This window comes from Hyperolius riggenbachi, chromosome 4 (genome assembly GCF_040937935.1).
Source record: "Hyperolius riggenbachi isolate aHypRig1 chromosome 4, aHypRig1.pri, whole genome shotgun sequence".
In the NCBI taxonomy this organism is placed as follows: domain Eukaryota; kingdom Metazoa; phylum Chordata; class Amphibia; order Anura; family Hyperoliidae; genus Hyperolius; species Hyperolius riggenbachi.
Genome location: NC_090649.1, coordinates 76,405,929 through 76,426,432, shown reverse-complemented (window position 1 = coordinate 76,426,432; position 20,504 = coordinate 76,405,929). Strand labels below are relative to the sequence as shown.

The 20,504-nt window shown below is 45.3% G+C and overlaps 1 protein-coding gene across 1 annotated transcript in view; it reads left to right on the top strand.

Annotated features, from left to right (window-relative positions):
* LOC137504674 (piggyBac transposable element-derived protein 4-like) overlaps positions 1 to 15,662 on the top strand; it is a 72,785-nt gene extending 57,123 nt beyond the window's left edge. The window contains exons 3-4 of the mRNA XM_068233256.1: positions 6,493 to 8,033; positions 15,569 to 15,662. Of these exons, the coding sequence (XP_068089357.1) occupies positions 6,493 to 8,033; positions 15,569 to 15,662 (1,635 nt within the window). The remainder of the gene's footprint in view (positions 1 to 6,492; positions 8,034 to 15,568) is intronic.
* The last annotated feature ends 4,842 nt before the right edge of the window (positions 15,663 to 20,504 follow it).

Sequence of the window (20,504 nt, the reverse complement as noted above, 5' to 3'; positions counted from 1 at the left end):
GGACACCGGGCAGGCTGATAGGTCATCCTTGGGTGCTCTATCCATCCTAGCTAAGTGCATTATTTTGCTTTAAGTGATCCCTAATTGCTCATATTGAGTTGTTACTATCCCATGTTGGGAACACTTATTACTGGAACTTTTTTGCACTTTTGCTGATCATTTTTGCATATATATGCATATTTTTAAACGAATAAAGCCATAAGTAGACTTTTACGTGATGAGGAGTCTCCGTTTCTTTGAACAGCTGGTTTCAGGGCTGCTCAAATCCGATCCGGGAGACATCCGGATTGTTCTATCCGGATATCTCCCAGTAAACCTGTGCGGCAGGGCCAGGCCGAGGCATAGGCTGGAGAGGCTCCAGCCTCAGGGCGCAGTGTAGGAGGGGGCGCACAATTCATTCAGCTGTCATTCCTAATTTTGTATGAAGCAGAAAGAAATAAGAAAAGGGGATACATAGCAGTGACTGCAAGCCAGATAACTAGAGATTAAGGTGTTGGGGAGGTTGTGGGCCCTGTGGCTCTCTTAGTCTAATAGCAATCAGTGTGTGACAGCTGGGGTGGGAGGGATAGAGGGGCGCACTTTGGTGTCTCAGCCTTGGGTGCTGGAGGACCTTGTCCCGGCTCTGCTGTGCTGGGTGGGCGGGGTCAATCTCATCTTTCTGACGTCTTCTTCAGTCCGTCCGTCGGCGCCTCCCACGATTTCGGGTTGAAGGAGGAAGTGTTTGTAATCACGTTACGCGTGTGGAGCGTGGCGCGTGGAGCAACGGATGGAGAAGATGTCAGACAGGTAAGAATGCCCCCCCCCCCCCCGCCCACCTCGCACAGGTTTACTGGGAGATATCCAGATAGCAACTATCCAGATGTCTCCCAGATCGGATTTGAGCAGCCCTACTGGTAATGAGCCTGAGTCCCTGAAGGACAGGACGGGAGGTGCCAGAGAGGCTGTAGGGTGGCAAATACCCCAAACACGATATCGGGCCCTGAAGGCCGCACCATCCGGTGAGTCCCCACCAGATGGGGGGTGTTGTTTTACCTGCTGATTGTTTTATACTGGAAGAAACACAAGCACAAACAGAAGTGCAGCTATTATCTTTATATATAGTTCTAAAGTGGTGTTTAGCTTACAGGGACAACAAAGGGTGATTTGCATATTCAGCAGTGATGCATCGTGGGAGACATCATATGCTCATTCCAATCTGAATAATCAAAAATACCTTCTGTTTTTAAAGGACTTACGAGGCTAAAAAGTCACAAAAAGTTAAATACCTGCATGTAATATCAATGCACGGAGGGCGCCGTCCGCGCCCTCTGTGCCGTTCCGCAGTCCGCATATGCGTGAGTGTGGCTGCGCAGTTCTAGGGCCTCCCCCCCGATCCACGCAACAGGAAACGGCCTGTAGCGTGGATCGGGGGGGAGGCCCTAGAGCTGCGCAGCCGCACTCGCACACATGCGGACTGCGCAGCCGCGGCCAGCTCCGACGGCCATCTTAGTGGAGGAAGGAGAGCCCGACGCGGGCTGGGGGGTCGAGACCGGCCGGGGGGCACATTGAGCTGCGGGGACCCGGCGGAAAAGCACGGAGGGCGCAGACGGCGCTCTCCGTGCATTGATATTACATGCAGGTATTTAACTTTTTGTGACTTTTTCGCCTCGTAAGTCCTTTAAGAATAAAAACTTGTTTTTTTTTTTATTTTATAACCAAAATAGAATGAGATCAGCTCCGCCTGAAATATGATGGTAACTTCCTTGGAAAATTCTAAACCACATACCTAATTCCTTTGTTTAGTGTAATGATAATGATAGCTAACACGTTTCATCAATCTTATCGTGCTATGAATCAGCTTACAACTACGGGATCTGATGATTATTTAGCAATATGTGATTTCCATTCAACATTAGATGACCTTTTGACAAAGGTCAACTATGAATAGAAAGCTATTTTTTTCTCTTTTAGTGTCATGTTTCTACATATTAATTTGAACTCCTTGAAGCATAATTATTGTACTTTTGCATTGTTTGTTAAAGGTTTTTAACTTTACCTATAATATTTTATACACAACATTGTAACTTCCATCCTCAATAAACATTACTGAATCAGAAGAAAAATTTATGTACACAATGCAAGTTAAAGGACTACTGTAGGGGGATAGGGGGAAAAAGAGTTGAACTTACTCGGGGCTTCTAATGATCCCCCACAGATGTCCTGTGCCCGCGCAGCCACTCACCGATGCTCCGGCCCCGCCTCCGGTTCACTTCTGGAAGTGAAAGACGGAAAAGCACTGCGCCTGCGCGGCAGTGTCTTTGCTTCCGCTGATGTCACCAGGAGTGTACTGCACAGGTGCAGACCGTACTGGGCCTAAGCAATATACTCCTGGTGATGTCAGCGGGAGCGAGGACATGGCGGGGCAGGCGCAGTGGTTTTCTGAGTCAGAAATTCCAGAAGTGAACTGGAGGCGGGGCCGGAGCATCGGTAAGTGGCTGCGCAGGCACAGGTCGTCTGCGGGGGACCATTAGAAGCCCTGGGTAAGTTCAACTCTTTTTCCCTCTACCCCCCTACAGTACTCCTTTAAAGGGAACCTAAACTGAGAGTGATATGGATGTTTCCTTTTAATCAATACTAGTTGCCTGGCAGTCCTGATCCCTTTGGCTGAAGTAGGGCTGAATCACACACCTGAAACAAGCATGCAGCTAATCCAGTCTGACTTCAGTCAGAGCACCTGATCTGCATGCTTGTTCAGGGGCTGTGGCTGAAAGTATTGGCAACACAGGATCAGCAGGAGAGTCAGGCAACTGCTATGATGTTAAAAGGAAAAATCCATATCCTTCTCAGTTTAGGTTCCCTTTAAGTTTACCAAGCATTACATAATGTGTGTAGAGCAATGCTCAGATAATTAACTAGGGATTAGGGATGGTCAATAAGGTGCAAATAACTCCAAGTTGATGTAGTATTATGTATATTTTGTATGCAAATTTATGCAGTTTTAAAATGGACTGATCAATTCACACCAAGGTTGCTTGGCCCATTTTCAAGTTGCATAAATTTGCATTCAGAATTTGCATAATCCTGCATCAGATCAAAATTATTAGCTTCTCCTTGAGCATCTCTACTAGGGATAAACACACAGATTTCACAGAATTCTGACTTTAAGGCCCTGGTCTAAAGGTGCATACACACATCAGACTATAGTCTTTGGAAAATGAAAGATCACAGACCAATCTTACCACCCTTCATGTAGTATGAGAACCATACTCTACATAGTCTTTTCTATGGAGCTGAACTCCACATCAGAAAAAAAGTCTTTGCAAGATGCTGCACACAAAGATGCTGTACAGACACAAAAGATCAGAATCTGCAAAAGATCTGTTCCTGCCAAAAATCCATTCCTGCAAATTGCAATGATAGTCTATGAGATCTGCAGATCATCATACACACATGATTTAACTGACATTCATCTGCAGATCAGATCCACCAGGATGGATTTTCAGATCTGCAGATGATTGCTTGATCTGCAGATGAATGTCAGTTAAATCATGTGTGTATGATGATCTGCAGATCTCATAGACTATCATTGCAATTTGCAGGAATGGATTTTTGGCAGGGACAGATCTGTTGCAGATACTGATCGTTTGTGTCTGTACAGCATCTGTGTTTGCAGCATCTTGCAAAGATTTTTTTCTGATGTGGAGTTCAGCTCCATAGAAAAGACTGTGTAGAGTATGGCTCTCATACTACATGAAGGGTGGTAAGATTGGTCTGTGATCTTTCATTTTCCAAAGACTATAGTCTGATGTGTGTATGCACCCTTAAGGCTCATACACACATCAGACCATAGTCTTTGGAAAATGAAAGATCACAGACCAATTTTACCCCCTTCCATGTAGTATGAGAGCCATACCTACACAGTCTTTCCTATGGAGCTGAACTCCCCATCAGAGAAAAATATTTGCAAGATGCAGTACACACAGATGCTGTACAGACACAAAAGATCATTTTCTGCAAAAGATCTGTTCCTGCCAAAGATCCATTCCAGCAAAATGCATTCATAGTCTATGATATCTGCAGATCATCATACACACCTTGTTTAACAGATATTCATCTGCAGATCAGACAATCATCTGCAGATCTGAAAATCCATCCTGGTGGATCTGATCTGCAGATCAATGTCTGTTAAACAAGGTGTGTATGATGATCTGCAGATATCATAGGCTATGAATGCATTTTGCAGGAACTGATCTTTTGCAGGAACTGATCTTTTGCAGATACTGATCTTTTGAATGTGTAGGGGCATCTTTGTGTGCAGCATCTTGCAAAGATTTCTGTCTGATGGGGAGTTCAGCTCCATAGAATAGACTGTAGGTATGGCTCTCATACTACATGGAAGGGGGTAAAATTGGTCTGTGATCTTTCATTTTCCAAAGACTATGGTCTGATGTGTGTATGAGCCTATAGTGTTCACTGTTCAGTTGCATTGCAGAATAATTCTGCATGTCAATTCACTGCCCATACAATTCTATGGGTCTGTTCACAGAACTGCTTTGCAACTGATCACGTTATTCTAACTCGCTGCATGCAGACTTTGTATTAAAGCCTATGTCCAGTCTCCATTGCTGTTCACACTTAATATAACACATTATAATGCATGTGGTATGCAACTGACCACTGTGAACCTAGCCTAACACAGGATTTTCTCAACTTGGAGTTGAAATTCCGAATTCATGGAATAACAGCATGTGAATTCCAAGCCTTACACAGACATTTTTTCAAATAAATTGTGAAAAATGTCTAATGAGCTTGCTCTAGGAGATATGAATAAAACAATGTATGTAAAATTTCTTTACCAAATTGTATCCTTTTTTTGACCATAGTTTTTGCAAATGTTTACTATTAATAAGTAATCTTATTATGGTTAGTGTTAAAATAGATTTGCCATAAATTACAATTTTTTGTTTTTGCAATGCAAACTTTTGTGCATAATTCGAAGTTTAGAAATTCTGACCAACCCTTACTGTAACTTACAAAACCTGCAATGAACTTTCTGGGCTGTCATAGGAAACTATAGTACTCTAAACCCACATAATTACAATGAGAGTATTCAAATTCAATTCAGAGAGCATCTTTAGGGTGTTTCAAACACATTAGTATGCAGTTGCAAGGCAAAAAACAAACTACTTTATTATTTATGTTCCTTTTTTAACCTTCAGTAAAAAAGCACATGGGTGCTCGCCTCTGGTCTTAGACTTGGGGGGCAGTGAGCATTTAGTTACCTACGAGGGCATTGATGTAGTGCATTATTGTAATTATGTCTCTCAGCCAAGATATGCAGTCACATTAATGGATTACATTTCCCAGCATGCATTATGGTGGCTGCAGGTACCATGCAACATCCCTGAGATGCGGTACTGTAGCACAGGTAGCATTAAGGCCCACATTTAGACACGGGGCTAGAGAACAACTTCTTGTAGGTAAGTAAATTCTCGCTCTCTCCCAAAAACACACACCATTTAGGAACCTCCCTTAGGGGGAGGTTCATTTGATTTCTTTTTTAACCTGCCTAGCGTTCTGGACGAGCTGAGCTCGTCCAGAATAAACAAGCTGAAAGTGTTTCTGACGAGCTCAGCTCGTCATGCAGTGCTGTCACTCACCACTGCTGTTCTGTGCGCATCAGCTGCCTCCAGGCGGCTCAGCTGGCTGCCACGAGCTCCCTCCTTGTACTGCTGCTGCTGGGTGGGTCCCTCTGTCACCCTCCTGGGTTTGATGTGGCCTCCAGTCGGCTCAGCAGGCTGCTGCGGGCTCCCTCCTTCTGCTACTGCTGCTGGGGAGTCCCTCTGTCTCCCTCCCGGGCTCGATTTGGTCAGTTTGCTGTGCATCTGCCACCTCCAGGTGGCTCAGTGGGCTGCCGTGGGCTCCCTCCTTCTCCCTCCTTGTATTGCTGCTGCTGCTGGGGGGTCCCTCTGTCACCCTCCCGGGCTCCCATTTGCTCTCCTCCATGATCGGCTGGGCAGGCAAGATGGCGCTGCCCAGCCACTTCCTCTGATGTCAGCAGACTCAGAACTTCCTCTGATGCTGAGCTGGCGCCCCCCGGTGGCCGTCTCATACATTGCATAATTGGATTACATCAGTACACAAAGCTGATTGTAATCCAATCATGCCAAAGTAATTCAAAGATGTTTAGTAAACACCTGTGCACACTAAATAAAAGCCCAGAACCGTTACACCTCTTCCTCTTTCAGAGTCCCAGTGTCCATAGCCTAGTCTGCTTGTTAGCTCTGCTTTGTTATTTCTGTGCTTTGAGTGATTTCTGCCTTTCCAGCCTTTTCCAGTCTTTGCTACATACATATTGCAGTGATATTAGTCTTTTTCAAGACGCTGTGGTCCCTGTGTGTTTGCATTTGCTGGATTTTTTTTTTGATTTTTTTTTCCTGTCGCTGACCTTTGACCCCCGTATCCTGCTTTGGGGTCATGGCTTCGTCTTCCCGGAGGCGTTTGTGTGACTAGGAGCTGCTGGATGTCCTGGAGGGAAGCGACAGTGAGGAGGAGCTTGTTGAGGAGTCTACGGACAGCGAGGTTCCCGGTGACCTGTCTTCGGAGTCGGAGAGCAGTGACGGCGAAACCGAGGAGCCAGTGAGTGTCGCACGCACTTGGTGTGAACTGGAGAGCCCCACTCAAGCTCCGCCACCCAGGTTCCCCTTCACAGGGGCACCCGGGCAGAAGATCGCATGCGACCACAGTCCGCTGTCCTACCTGGAGCTATTCCTCACCGATGAGGTCATCCGTAAGATCGTAGAGGAGACCAATCGGTATGCAGCGCAGCAGCAGGAGGGTGCTTCTCTACCCAGGTTCTCTCGGAGCCGAAAGTGGGAACCTGTCACCTGTGATGATATCTGGGTGTTCCTGGGCCTCATCATCCTCCAGGGAGTTGTCGGTAAGCCGCTGCAGAAGTGGTACTGGACCACTAACAAGATCCTCAGTACCCCTTTCTTTGGATCCGTTATGTCCGAGCCCCGCTTCACCCTCATCATGAAGTACCTGCACTTCAGCAACAATGATGAGTTTGATGAGGCCACCCACCCCGCTCCCAAGCTGAAGAAAATTTGGGAGATCTATCAGCTGATTGTTGCAAATTTCAAGGCTGTGTACGTTCCGGACAGAGACATCACCGTGGACGAGAGCCTCATGGCGTACAAGGGGAGACTGAGCTGGGTGCAATTTATTGCATCCAAAAGGGCACGCTTTGGGGTGAAGTCCTTTATGCTGTGTGAGGCCAAGACCGGCTACATATGGAACTCTGTGATATACACAGGTAAAGGCACACAGTTTGCACCTCAGTACAGGGAGTTTGGGTGTGCTACCTCCTCTGTACTAACTCTTATTGAGCCTTTGCTGGATCAGGGGTACTGCCTTACGACAGACAATTTTTACAGCTCCCCGGAACTATTTGAACACCTGATCCAGCATAAGACTGACGCATACGGCACAGTGAGGGCTAACCGTCGCCATATGCCATCGGCCTTTACTGCCAGGAAGCTGAAGAAGGGGGAGGTTGTTGCCTGGCAGAAGGGCAAAATGATGGCTCTGAGGTGGAGGGACAAGCGGGATGTGTGCGTCCTCAGCACTGTTCACAACGCAGAGACTGCCGGCACCACTACCAGGAGTCGACAGGAGGTTGAGAAGCCCAAAGCAGTGTTGGATTACAACAAAACGATGGGGAGTGTGGACAGGGCTGATGGAGCAATGTCGTTTTATCCGGCTGTCCGCAAACAGCAGCGGAAATACTACAAAAAGATTTTTCGCCACCTGCTGGAACAATGTATGTGGAACTCTTATGCCCTGTACAAACAAAATAGTGACAGTCCTGTACCCCACCACGACTTCATCTGGAAGCTCACAGAAGCCATCTGTGTCAAACACCCCCCACCGGAGTCAGCAGCTAGACCGGGGCGCAGGGCGTCATACGTCGTAAACCCGACACGGCTTTCTGGACGCCACTTTGCTGAACATTTACCGCCGACCGCCCTGAAACAAGCCCCTACAAGGAGGTGCGTAGTCTGCTGCAATAAAAAGGGCAAAGACGGCAAAAAAATTAGAAAGGAGAGCCGTTTTTATTGCCCAGACTGTGACGTGGCACTTTGTATAATACCTTGTTTCAAGGAGTACCACACTAAGGAGGTGTTTTAGGGGTAAACCTCTAGACTGTGTGTACATTTTTCTGCCTTCATTTATTTATTTCTGTGTTTTCTTGATATTTCTGCATTGATTAAAAATGCAAGCTATTTATGTTTGTCATTAATAAATTTTATTTTATTTTTGACAAGAATTTGTGTTTGACACTTTTATTATACTCATAATGTATACTAAACTCTTGCTTGACTCATTTTGGTAAGTTACAGGAAAAAGGTTCTGAAAATTAATTGTACCACTTTTTGCACGGAAATCCTGGGGAATCAGAACGCCGAGGTGGTTAAAATTATAGTGCTCAGGTTCCTTTAAACTTTCTATAGATGGCAGTAATAAATATGGCCACTGAGATGCAAATATTTCCAACTTGCATTCCTTTGATTTGATTAATTTCTAGCTTTGCATAATTTGCTTTACATTTTCATGCAGTCTAGACTTACATAGTTATTTTGGTTGAAAAAAGACATACGTCCATCGAGTTGAACCAGAGAAATGCGACCAGTTCAACCAGTTCAACCAGACTTACCTGCCTGCATCTCATTGACCATCTCTGCTGCCAGTGCAAGTGCAATTCATATTCTACATCTTCTTCGGAATGGTAGTAGTAAGCCCTTTGATGTCTCACCCCTACACCCCAAATCCGTGGTGTAACTACAATTCATGGGGCCTCCTAGTGAAACTTTTGTCGGCCAACCCCCCCACCAATGTTTACACTCCTTCCGTTGCCTCCCCTTGGTGCCCTTCATGGCCTTGGGGCCCATCTCACAGGGGTCATAAAATAAGTGTGTGACCATCATGATCTTCACACTCGTCTTCACACCTAGAACAAGTGTAGCCACAAAAGCACCTCATCTGAAGTATAGTCTGCTGTATCGGAGGAAGAAGAGAAGGTTAATAGTTATGTCTCCCACAGTTCTGGGCCATCCTGTGATCACAGGGGCTGCTTTCCTTTAGTTACCCTTCTGCACCAAATAGGTTTTTGCCAAGTTCCCGTAGGTCTTATCTGCCAATCGAGCCACAGTAGGCTACTGTAACTAAGAGAAGCAACATAAAAACTGTAAACAACTAAACAATTGTAAACAGTTAATGGAAAAAAGTGCTTATAGTTCTACTTTAACTATGCTATTATGTTAAATGTGTGCCTTCTGAAAATGCATTGAGTTTCCAATTAAGGAATTGCGTGGGAGGATGTGGATACATTTAAGAGTTTATCCTTCAAGGCACAGTGGGTGAGCCCATGACTTTTCAGCACTTAGATGAAGCTGACTTTAGGGTCCCTTGACACTTGGAGATCATTTGTTTTGAGCTTCTGTTTAGGCTGTTGTTTTTCTTTGATTTACAACTTAATTTTGAACCAGTAATTATGCCTACCAAATGAACTCTTACTGGAACAAAACCCACTCATTAATGAAGACGTTTTAATGATATGAAAGTGAAGTTCTGCGAGAGACCATAATAGCAGAGCCTTCATTTCAGGCAAATACTACAGGCTGCTCAAAATAAGAGCAATTGTGCTTTCCGTCCAGACTCGAGCATGCTATCATCCTCCTACAATCATACTCAATTTTCCTAATCACTCACTGCTGTGCTCCAGACCATTTTCCTCTTGTGTTGTCTAAAACTGATATTGATAGGACTGTAACATGCAATTAATCCATCTTCTAGTTGCCAAGAATTATCAGTTTACTATGAAGTCTAAAAAAGATCTTCATGTCTAATTGGAGCATTTTAAAAGCTATCAAAACAGAACAGCAGGAAAATAGCATCTCTTGCCTTGTCCTCCTGCCTACACATCTTCACTTCTTGACCTAAATTCTCTCTTAGATTGAAGTAAACCTGAAGTCAGATTTTAAAAAAAAGTTAGATGCTTACCTTAGAAGAGGGAAGCCTCTGAATCGTTTGATTGATCCAGCACTGCCTGCCCACCCTACTGCGCTAATTACCGGAGGGGGAAGCCTTGAAGGGGGAGGCCTAGGTGAGGACCATGTGTGTCTGCTGCTCCCCCTCCAGGCTACCTATACTGGGGGAACCTATAGATCTGGCTACCTATACTAGGAGTACCTATTCCTGGCTAACCTCTACTGGGGGCACCTATAGGGTACATTTAAAGAGGTGCCACAAAAAAATGGCGCAGGGTGATGCCTATAATGTCATCTTGCTGCTAAAGTTATTTAACGTTCCAGAAATGTCCTAAAACGTTGAATAATCTTATTAGTGAGATGTCATTCTCGGCACCTGTCATACATTACCTGGTCCCAGCGATCCCGTCTCCTCCACTTCCTGTTTAGTTTGCAAAAGTCCTGCAGCCAGCCAACCACCATACAGGGACTGAAGCAGCATGGTGATTGGCTGGCTGCCGGACTCCTGCAAACTAAGTATGAATTTCAGAAGACGCGATCGCCCAGGACCAGGTGATGTATCGTTTCAACCCTGCCTACTCTCACACTGAACCCTCCCTTTACCAATGCTTAAACCTAACCACTCCAACCCCGCTGCCTAACCCAGGACTACCCCCCCCACCCCGCTGCCTAACTCTGGACTACTCCACTACCTGCTGCCACCCCACTTGCTAACTCCTCTGCCTCTAGCTACTCCATGCCGCCGCAGGTGGCAATAGTAAAAGCCACAATCAGCAGAAAGGAGATTAAATTATGATGCCGATATAGGCGCTCGCCATAATTTTTTATTCTTAATATTATTTTTATTGGGCGCCATAATTTAACCTTCTTTCCACTAATCACAGATTGTACTCTTGCCGCCTATGGCCGCACCAATTTTATAGATTCTTGCCCTGCATCATTTTTATCTGATCCCCCTATAGACCTAGTTACCTATACCGAGGGCACCTATAGACCAGACTATACTGGGGGCACCTATACACTTGGTTACCTATACTGGGGGCACCTATACCTGGCTAAACTATACTGGGGACACCTGTGCCTGGCTAACCTATACTGGGGGCACCTATAGACCTGGCTACCTAGCTACCTATATTGGGGACAACAATACCTGTCAATACCTGCAAACCTATACTGTAAGCATGTTTTTTTTATATATATATATATATATACATATATATACTGCCTGGCCTGCCTTTCTTATTTATGTGTTATTTTTGTTTTGTTTTTTTGGGGGGATCCAAAGTTTTGCAAGGGGGGGGGGGGGCAGTGATTTCTAGTTATGCCCCTGACACAAAAGAAAAGAGTATATACATTTATCTTACCAGTGGGCACTCTACTGAGAATTGCTGCTTTTGCGAATAGTACTACTCAGCTAAATCCAGCAGCTGTAGTGAATAAGCATGCTCTACTTAGCAACTGAAAAAAGTGCATTGATCTGTGCTAGAATCAAGCCAAAGATGATCTATTATTGAAAGACCAATCATATCACTGATGGCCTTTCATATTCCCAAGACATCTGTTGAACTGCAGTTCAACTCACTTATGCTAAAGAGATGCAGGTCTGAGATGCTCTCACAAGTGGGTAACGAAAGGTTGCCAAGTGAGAGAAAATTGGCATATGTGGACCGTTTCTCCTGTACTGCATGAATAGCTACTGATAATGCAGAAAACTGACAGGTTATGGCTGGGGAGAACTGCAGTCATCTTACATTATCCAGTTTAAACAAGATGCTTACTCTATATTGTTTATTTTTTTCACTGCACGTAAGCTATATTTAGTTTGCTGGGAAAAAAAATAAACATGCCAGTGTGCCTTAAAGAGAACCTGTACTGAGTAAAAATATTTAAAATAAACACATGAGGTAACTTCAAATGAACATTACATAGTTACCTTGCCATCAGTTCCTCTCAGAAGCTCACCATTTTCTTCTGACAATAATCCCTTCCAATTCTGACAATATTTTGTTAGATCTGAAATATATCAGTTGCTGTCAGTAAAATATCAGTTGCTGTCAGTTATAGCTGAGAGGAAAACTGATGTACCAGGTAATGTCCATGTTTCCCTATGGCTCAAGTGGGCGATGTTAGTTTAACTGTGTGCTGACCAGAAAGCTGTTATGGGTAATGGCCATTTTCAAAATGGAGGACGGAAAATTCCCTTGATCACAGTGAACAAACGGAACGCGGGACAGGAGAAAGACACTGAGGAGTGGACTACACGGGAGGTAAGTATTATTATTATTATTATTTAGTATTTATATAGCGCCGACATATTACGCAGCGCTGTACAGTGTATATATATATATATCTTGTCACTAACTGTCCCTCAAAGGAGCTCACAATCTAATCCCTACCATTGCCATATGTCTATATTATGTAGTGTAAGTACTGTAGTCTAGGGCCAATTTTAGAGGGAGCCAATTAACTTATCTGTATGTTTTTGGAATGTGGGAGGAAACCGGAGTGCCCGGAGGAAACCCACGCAGACACGGAGAGAACATACAAACTCTTTGCAGATAGTGCCCTGGCTGGGATTTTGAACCAGGGACCCAGCGCTGCAAGGCGAGAGAGCTAACCACTACGCCACCGTGCTACGCCACCGTGCTGACTTGTGTATGCTTATTTTGACTTTTAATTTTCAGTTCAGGTTTTCTTTAAAGGACCACTATTACAAAAAAAGGTTATTATTTTAAATCCATGTGTATGCAAATATAGAAAATAAACATATAATTAGAATAAAATGCACTATAAATGACCCTTTTCCTACTTCACTGTCACTAAATGGCAGTTGCTCAGTCCAGTTGCCAAAATAGTGTGCAAAGGAGTACGGAAGCTTGCCAACATCTTTGTATGGATCTTTTCCATAGAATGCTTTGTAAAGAATACTGTAAAGCAGCCTTTCTCAACCTCTTTACCCTGGAGGAACCCCTGCAAACAATTTTTTGATCCCGAGGAACCCCTGCATTTATTTTGCAGGAGGCATGGTCTTTAACCACTTTACCCCCACGCGTACGCATTTCTCCAACCCTTTTTCCATCCTTTCACCCCCAGGGACGGAGAAATGCGCTCCTGCCGCTGCCCGCGCTCCCGCTCGCTCTAGCGCGCACTCCCGCTTGTAAACATGCCGCCGGCCGCTCGCCCGAAGATCAATGAACGGGAAAATACATTCCTGTACTTTGATCTAAGCCCCGCAATGATCCACTGCTTCTCCGATAAGCAGCGCGATCATTGTGAAAAAAAAAAAAAAAACGTTCCCAGCCTCCTAGTACTTCCTGCAAGCGTCCGGAAGGACGCTTGCAGGTCGCATCTTGCAGGTCGCATCTTGTGGCCAAATAGTAAAACTACACCCTAAAGCATTTTTCACATAGAAATAAATTCGTTTTACACAAAAAATTAACTCCTTACCTCCCACACTCCCTAATTTTTATTTTTTTTTGTAATTAAAAAAAAAAAATTACAATAAAAAAAGAATACATAAATAGTTACCTCAGGGACTGAACTTTTTAAATATTTATGTCAAGAGGGTATAACACTGTTACTTTAGAAACTATGGGCTTGTAATTAGAGATGGACGCAAAACTGAAAAGCATGCACCTTTATTTCCAAATAAAATATTGGAGCCAAACATTGTGATAGGGACATAATTTAAACGGTTTTATAACCGGGACAAATGGGCAAATACATTTCATGGGTTTTAATATTACAGTAGCATGCATTATTTAAAAACTATAAAGGCCAAAAACTGAAAAATAATACATTTTTCCCACATTTTTTCCTATTTTCCCATTAAAACACATTTAGAATAAAATAATTCTTGGCATAATGTCCCACCTAAAGAAAGCCTAATTGGTGGCGAAAAAAACAAGATATAGTTCATTTCATTGTGATAAGTAATGATAAAGTTATAGACGAATGAATGGAAGGAGCGCTGAGAGGTGAAAATTGCTCTGGTGGTCAAGGGGTAAAACCCCTCAGTTGTGAAGTGGTTAAAAGTATGTGTGGCTGTTTATTTCACTGCCCCGTATTACACTGACACTCATTATACTGTCTCCTTATCCTAGGGCTTTTTATTAATGTGATCATTATTTTTCTATCCCACAATTTAGAACTTATTTTTATAGTACTCCCTATTATAATGTGCTTTCCCCACAATGGGGAAAAATGCCAAGGAACCCCTGTAGAGTGCTCAAGGAACCCTGGGGTTCCAGGGAACCCTGCTTGAGAAAAGAATAATAAAATACTGAAAATCCCCCAGGAGGAGATGGACTGGTCCAAACCGGTCAGACCAGACCTGTCACATATTTACTGCCTACTGTGATGGCATTGGCAAAATTGAAAAAAATGTACTGTAAATTATAGTGTGTTTCAATACAGGGGAAATGTACTTTTTATAAGATATGTATATGCGTGTATTTTTAATTTTACAATTTTGTTGCAATAATCATCCTTTAAAATATCATACTGCCATATCATTATAATGCAAGTATATACATAGCAACACCTATAAACAACACAAAATAAAAACAAAATAATATTAGAAAAATTGTATTCCATTTATGAAAGCCCCAGTCTACTCTCTATGATTTGTTTTCAAAGGAGAAGGGTAAAGATTCCAGGAGCAGCTCACCATCACTTTAAAAGTTTCCATTTATTCCAACATCATTAAAAAATGAAACAGCTTTGCACACTGGTAAAAAAATATATACTTATCAGGTACATCTTCTGATGTGCCTGATAAGTATATATTTTTTTAACAGTGTGCAAAGCTGTTTCATTTTTTAATGATGTTGGAATAAATGGAAACTTTTAAAGTGATGGTGAGCTGCTCCTGGAATCTTTACCCTTCTCCTTTGAAAACAATGAATGATCTATGCAATTGTATCCGGTTGATGCACCACTAATGTTGAAGTTGTTACAGTGGATCCTATTGAGTGCACTCGCCACGTTCTGTCTTTATTTAAAACAAATTACTCTCTATGATTTGTCACTGTTATAAAGCTGAATGAGGACTATGCGAGCAGCTCTCACTGCTGAGCAGTGAGCACAGAGCTAGCCCAACCAACTCCTCCCCCTGCTGCCTAAACTGTAGATCAGTGGTCCTCAAACTATGGCCATATGCAGCACCCCGGGGCTTTTTCACTGGCCCGCAAACACAAAATGTATAACTTATAGATATGGCCCACTGCATCTTTAAAAGTCGGCACCCCACATATAGAATACCAGTGCTGGCATCATCCATCCACATACTGTAGAAGCCAGCAAGCAGTCATTCACTGGCTTCCAATCCAATTCTGCATCAGGTGACACTGCTAACTGAACGGCAGGTTGTCACCTGAGTATGCTTCACTGTCTGGTGCACAAAGTTCTTTGGGCGCCACATGACTGAATGGTTGCTGCTGGGGGTTCTCCTCCAGGCATGATTGGGGGTAATCAATACCGAGATTCAATGTAATGTTTTTCAACATCATTTTATGTATGTTCTGGTCCCCCTGCAGTCTGAAGTATGCTGACCCGGCCCTTGACCGAAAGTTTGGAAACCCCCACTGTTTGTGGTCAGCACTGCAGCTCAGCAAGTTCTTATCATTATAAGAATCTAATGTAAATGCAGTGCTGGCCAGAAACTGGTATTCTGTTTAACAAGAGAAAGAAAAGGTTGGAGGAGTGGCATAAGTACTCAGCAAACGCATTGGTACTTTGAAGTAGTAGTGATTATTTGCTGACACGTGCTGCTGAGTTCCGGTGTAGGGTATCGCTGGATTACAACCGAAATAAATTTTCGAGGGAGCAGTGAAGTCAAATTGCCATTCAAGTGCCCCTGTACATAGAAGATAATTACCATACATCAATTTAATTCCTGATTGACATTGTCAGGAACCGGCCCGCGGCACGCCTGCGTATACGGTTCCCGACTGCGGGTTTGACCAGATTAAGCGAGGAACAGCCTTATTTAAGCTACAAACAAGGCTGGAACCCCTCAAACACTTCCCACTGCCACCACTAGCGTTGCTAGACACGTTCACTCAGCTATCGAGTGCTCAATACGCAATCTGCGTTTTCGTATTTGGGTCAGCTTTGCGCTTAGGCCAAATACGGGAACGCCACGCACCCACACACACACACAGTTGCAATCTTACACTGTCGTGAAGCAAAGACCCACTAACAGTCGTTTCCGAACGATACTGTTAGCCACTCTGCTGTCGCTACTCGCACTGGCGTTGTTCGTACGTTGGGTCAGCTGCGCGCTTAGGCCAACGTATGGCAAACGCCCCCACACACAATGCAATCACAATTTCATACGGTAGTGTTGCTCAAGCGTACAATTAGGCATGAACTTATACACGGTTACACTTCAGTCTCTTCTAGGCTATGAGTGTTAGTTTAGTACGGCAGAAGTCCAACTTATTAAATAATAATTTAATATTCTAGAAAAACATAGAACAATGCAGAACTTAATATATACAAAAAGATTACAAAAAAACAAAGTAAAAATGTTACAAGATAAAAGTTACAAAAATAAGAGGTTACAAAGATAACACACACGGATATTTGCGTAAAAATAAACGGGGGAAAAAAGAACGTTACCAGCTTAGGTTAGAACGTTGTTTGACGGGAGGACGCCGTTTCGACCAGGAGTCGCGATCCTCCCTAGCTATTCGCTACCTCCGAGAGAAGATCCTGGTGGCTGTCCTGGGCCACCTTAAATAGTCCGAAGTGTCCCCTGGGGCATTTAATGTCCAGCCCCCAGGAACTAATGCAGTTTCCCCGTTTGTGACATCACCGAACGCTTGTCATAATCCTTCTTGTGATATGCACTTCAAAGGGGGTTCCTGTTTTAGCTTCTTGAAGTTTGGCAGGACACAATGTCACCCATTGAACTCTGCAGACATCAAAAAGCTTCCTCCACATTATTTCCTTGGTTAAAGTGTATTTTAGCACATCCATGAAAAGATCGAATTTTGGTTACAGGTAGCAGTTTGCCTGTAATCCTGTTTACACTTACAGATTTCAAAGCAATTCCACTTCCGTTTTTAAAGTCTGTAGAAATTTCCAACCCCTTCCATGTAAATTTCCAACCTTCAGGTGTCCGCTTCCCATCCCCAACACTCTGGCAAGCTTGCTTTGTATGATGGGACAATGGCTGATTCCAGTTCAAAAGCCATGCCGACCAGCCTATTCTTCCTCAATTGGCCGCTAATTAGCAGTACACACAGTTTCCCCGGCTGGACAATGAGGGCAGAGGTAATGTACATTTACATGCAGACTTACATTATCCTTCAGATTACTCTGGCCAGGTGGCCAATTACTACCAAGCACAATACACATCTGAGGTTTTACCCAGTAGACAGAAAAAAAGACAGAAATATGTTCTGTTATTATCCTTAACATTATCAGCACCCCAATATATCACCACACCTCCCCTCTTTAGAATGGGGCAAGGCAGATGATCTTCCCAGATTATCCTGCCTGCGCCTACATTGTTGGTTCTGCTTGACGGGACAACCCATCAGCATTCCCATGATTGCTCCCCTTCCGGATAGCGCTGGCAGGCGATTCTAAAGAATCATCCTGCCAAAGCCTACATTGACGGCCTGGCCGGGTGGGGTAACCCTTTAGCATCCTCAGGAGGGTTCCCCACCTGTCAGTTAGCTCCAAGCTACACGACTGGAAAGCTAGGTCAGGTTGCTGCAATGTGTCGTTGCCCTTGGCAACCTGACGTAACCAACCAGGGGAATGCGGGTCAGTGACGACCGTGAATTCGTGACCATAAAGACAGTGCTGCAGCTGGGGAAGGGTCCCCACCGTCGCTACACGCACTCTCTCTATAGTGGCGGGACCTATTTCTCGGTCCCTTTGGGGAACGATTATCTGCCGGTCTGCCTCCTCCACTTCGGACAGCTCAGAGGGAATAACTTCCCAGGACCCTCTCAGCCCGCCCCTCCCAGCTGGTGACCTGCTGGCTAGCCCCCTGAGCTCTTCCAGGCTGCTGTCAAATCGAACAGCCCCAGAGAGCTCAGTGCTGCCTGTCACACATTCCAGGAAGGCTGCAGACGGAGAGGCTCCTGGGCCCTCCGGGCCAGGTTCCGAATTGGGTGTGGCTGACCCAGCAACATTTGCCACTTCGGTGGACAGTCCCTCTGCTGTAGACCCGCTAGCGCTGCGGGTTACCACTGCAGCTGAGGGAGCGCCCACATTACACACATCGTAAATCACATCGCCTTTGGTCTTGAAACCATCTGAAGGGGGAGGATCTGGCCTGGTGCCATCTGCCCCTTCAGTGGACAGTCCACCTGCTGCAGCCCAGCGAGCGCCGCTGGTTACTCCTGCAGCTGACGGAGTGTCCACATGACACACAGCATTATGTAGCACAACACAGGTGACATCAGCATAATCAGCCCTACGTATATGGTCATTTGGGCCCTCACATAAAACATCAACATTATCTGCAACATTATACACAGTGGTACTCAGCACTTCACCAGTAGCATCAACAGTTCCTGCATCGATCGCATCGATAGTCCGGGCGTCATAAATGACATTATCAATTTCTGCATTCTTTGTATCAACATGTCCCACTCCAGGCCTAGGCACTGGAGACTCACTAGGGCTGGCTCCTAGCATACAGTCCGTAGCCCCTGGGGCCTCGCCAGCACTCCCCATTTGCACAGCATTATCAGACAGTACCTTGCAAGAGTCCTGAACTTCTGCTGGGGATGCAGGCTCCACAGGGTTTGGAGTAGGCTCATACCGGGCCACTAACCGTCCCAGGTCAGTACCCAGCAAAACGTTGGTGGGGATTTTGTCAGTTACCCCAACTTCTTTCAGTCCACTGCTGGCCCCCCAATCCAGGTGGACCAAGGCGGTGGGTATGGCTGGGGTGACACCCCCAATTCCTCTGACAGCAATCATTTTCCCAGGTAGGTACTGCTCTGGGTTCACAAGCTGGGGATGTATGAGAGTCACTTCTGCTCCAGTGTCTCTCAGCCCAGTGGCAACTGTACCCCCAACCGTGACAAGCTGCAGATTCTCTGCATAGCCAGTGGCATTCCTGGTAGCACACAAAGCCGTTGGGACTTCACTGGCGTTTGAGGCCTCATTGGATTTTGGGGCCTCCCTCTTCCTCTCTGGGCAAGTCGTGCTGATATGACCCACCCTGTCACATACAAAGCATTTCCGAGTGTCAGGTTGCTTGAATCCAGGAGACAGCGGTGCTTGCCTCCTATGGGTGCTGGGTGAAACAGGTTTAGCCATCTGTTCTCCTCTCCAGCTGGGCGTAGTAGTCCTCCGGGACTCAGGTGCTCTATGGGCGGTGTAGGCATCGGCCATTTCCGCAGCCTCATCCACTGTCTTTGGTTCTCGATCCAGCACAAACAGCCGGACCTCAACAGGACAGGTGTGTAGGAACTGGTCTTTTATCATCAGCTCCTGCAGGGCATCCAAGGTTTTAACTGACAGTCCTTTTAGCCACTGCTGGAAGGCAGTGCGCAGGTTGCACGCATGATCCAGGTAACTGTCATTAGGACCTCGCTGCACTGTCCTGAAACGTTTTCGATACACCTCTGGCGTGAGGTGGTATCGTGCAATGATGGCTTTCTTAATTGCCTCAAAGTCTGTTTCTTCCTCCTGGGGGAGACTCACAAACGCCTCCAGGGCCTTGCCTCTCAGCCCTGGGGTGAGGTATCTTGCCCACTGCTCACGGGGCACCCCATACTGCCGACAAGTCCTTTCAAACCCCTGTAGGAAAGTGTCTATGTCAGAGTCCTTGTCCATAGCGGGGAACTTATCCAGGGGGATTCTGTGGACTCGCTCACCTTCGCGTTCTGCGGGTCCAGCAGACCGGTTCTGCTGCTGAAGTTTAGCCAGCTCCAGCTGGTGTCTCCGTTCAGCACTTTCCCTCTCGGCCTGGTGTCGCCGTTCAGCTCTTCCCTCCTCTGCCTGTCGTATTTCCCTCTCTGCTTGCCGATGTTCCAGAATCAGCTTTAGGCGCAGTTCGGGCTCAGCCGAACCTAGTAGCTGTAGGTCGGCTTCCAGAGATGTCATCTCCGTGTTCGGTGGATCATCCAGGACATCGTCTCCACTTGCATCCTGTGGCGGGAGCGATTCCTCCTCTGGCGTGTCGTGAGCTGCATCCGCTGATGTTGAAGCACGGGCTCGTTCTGCCTCATCATGCTCCTCGAGCGCACGAACTAACTGCTCCTTAGTCTGGCCGCTCACCGTCTCGATGCCTTTGTGCTCACACAGGTTGAGTAGTATCTCTTTGTTTTGCCTTGCATAGCTGGATGCTTTCTGAGCCATCGTGTTGCAAAAAATAAAAAGAAAAAGGGGGGAGGGGAAAGCAAACACCAAGTGTGTATCTTTGAACAAAAAAAAAAAACGTATATAGATTCTGCACTGAGTAGACTTCTGTAGGCTAGTTGCTTCTAGCAAGCTTCC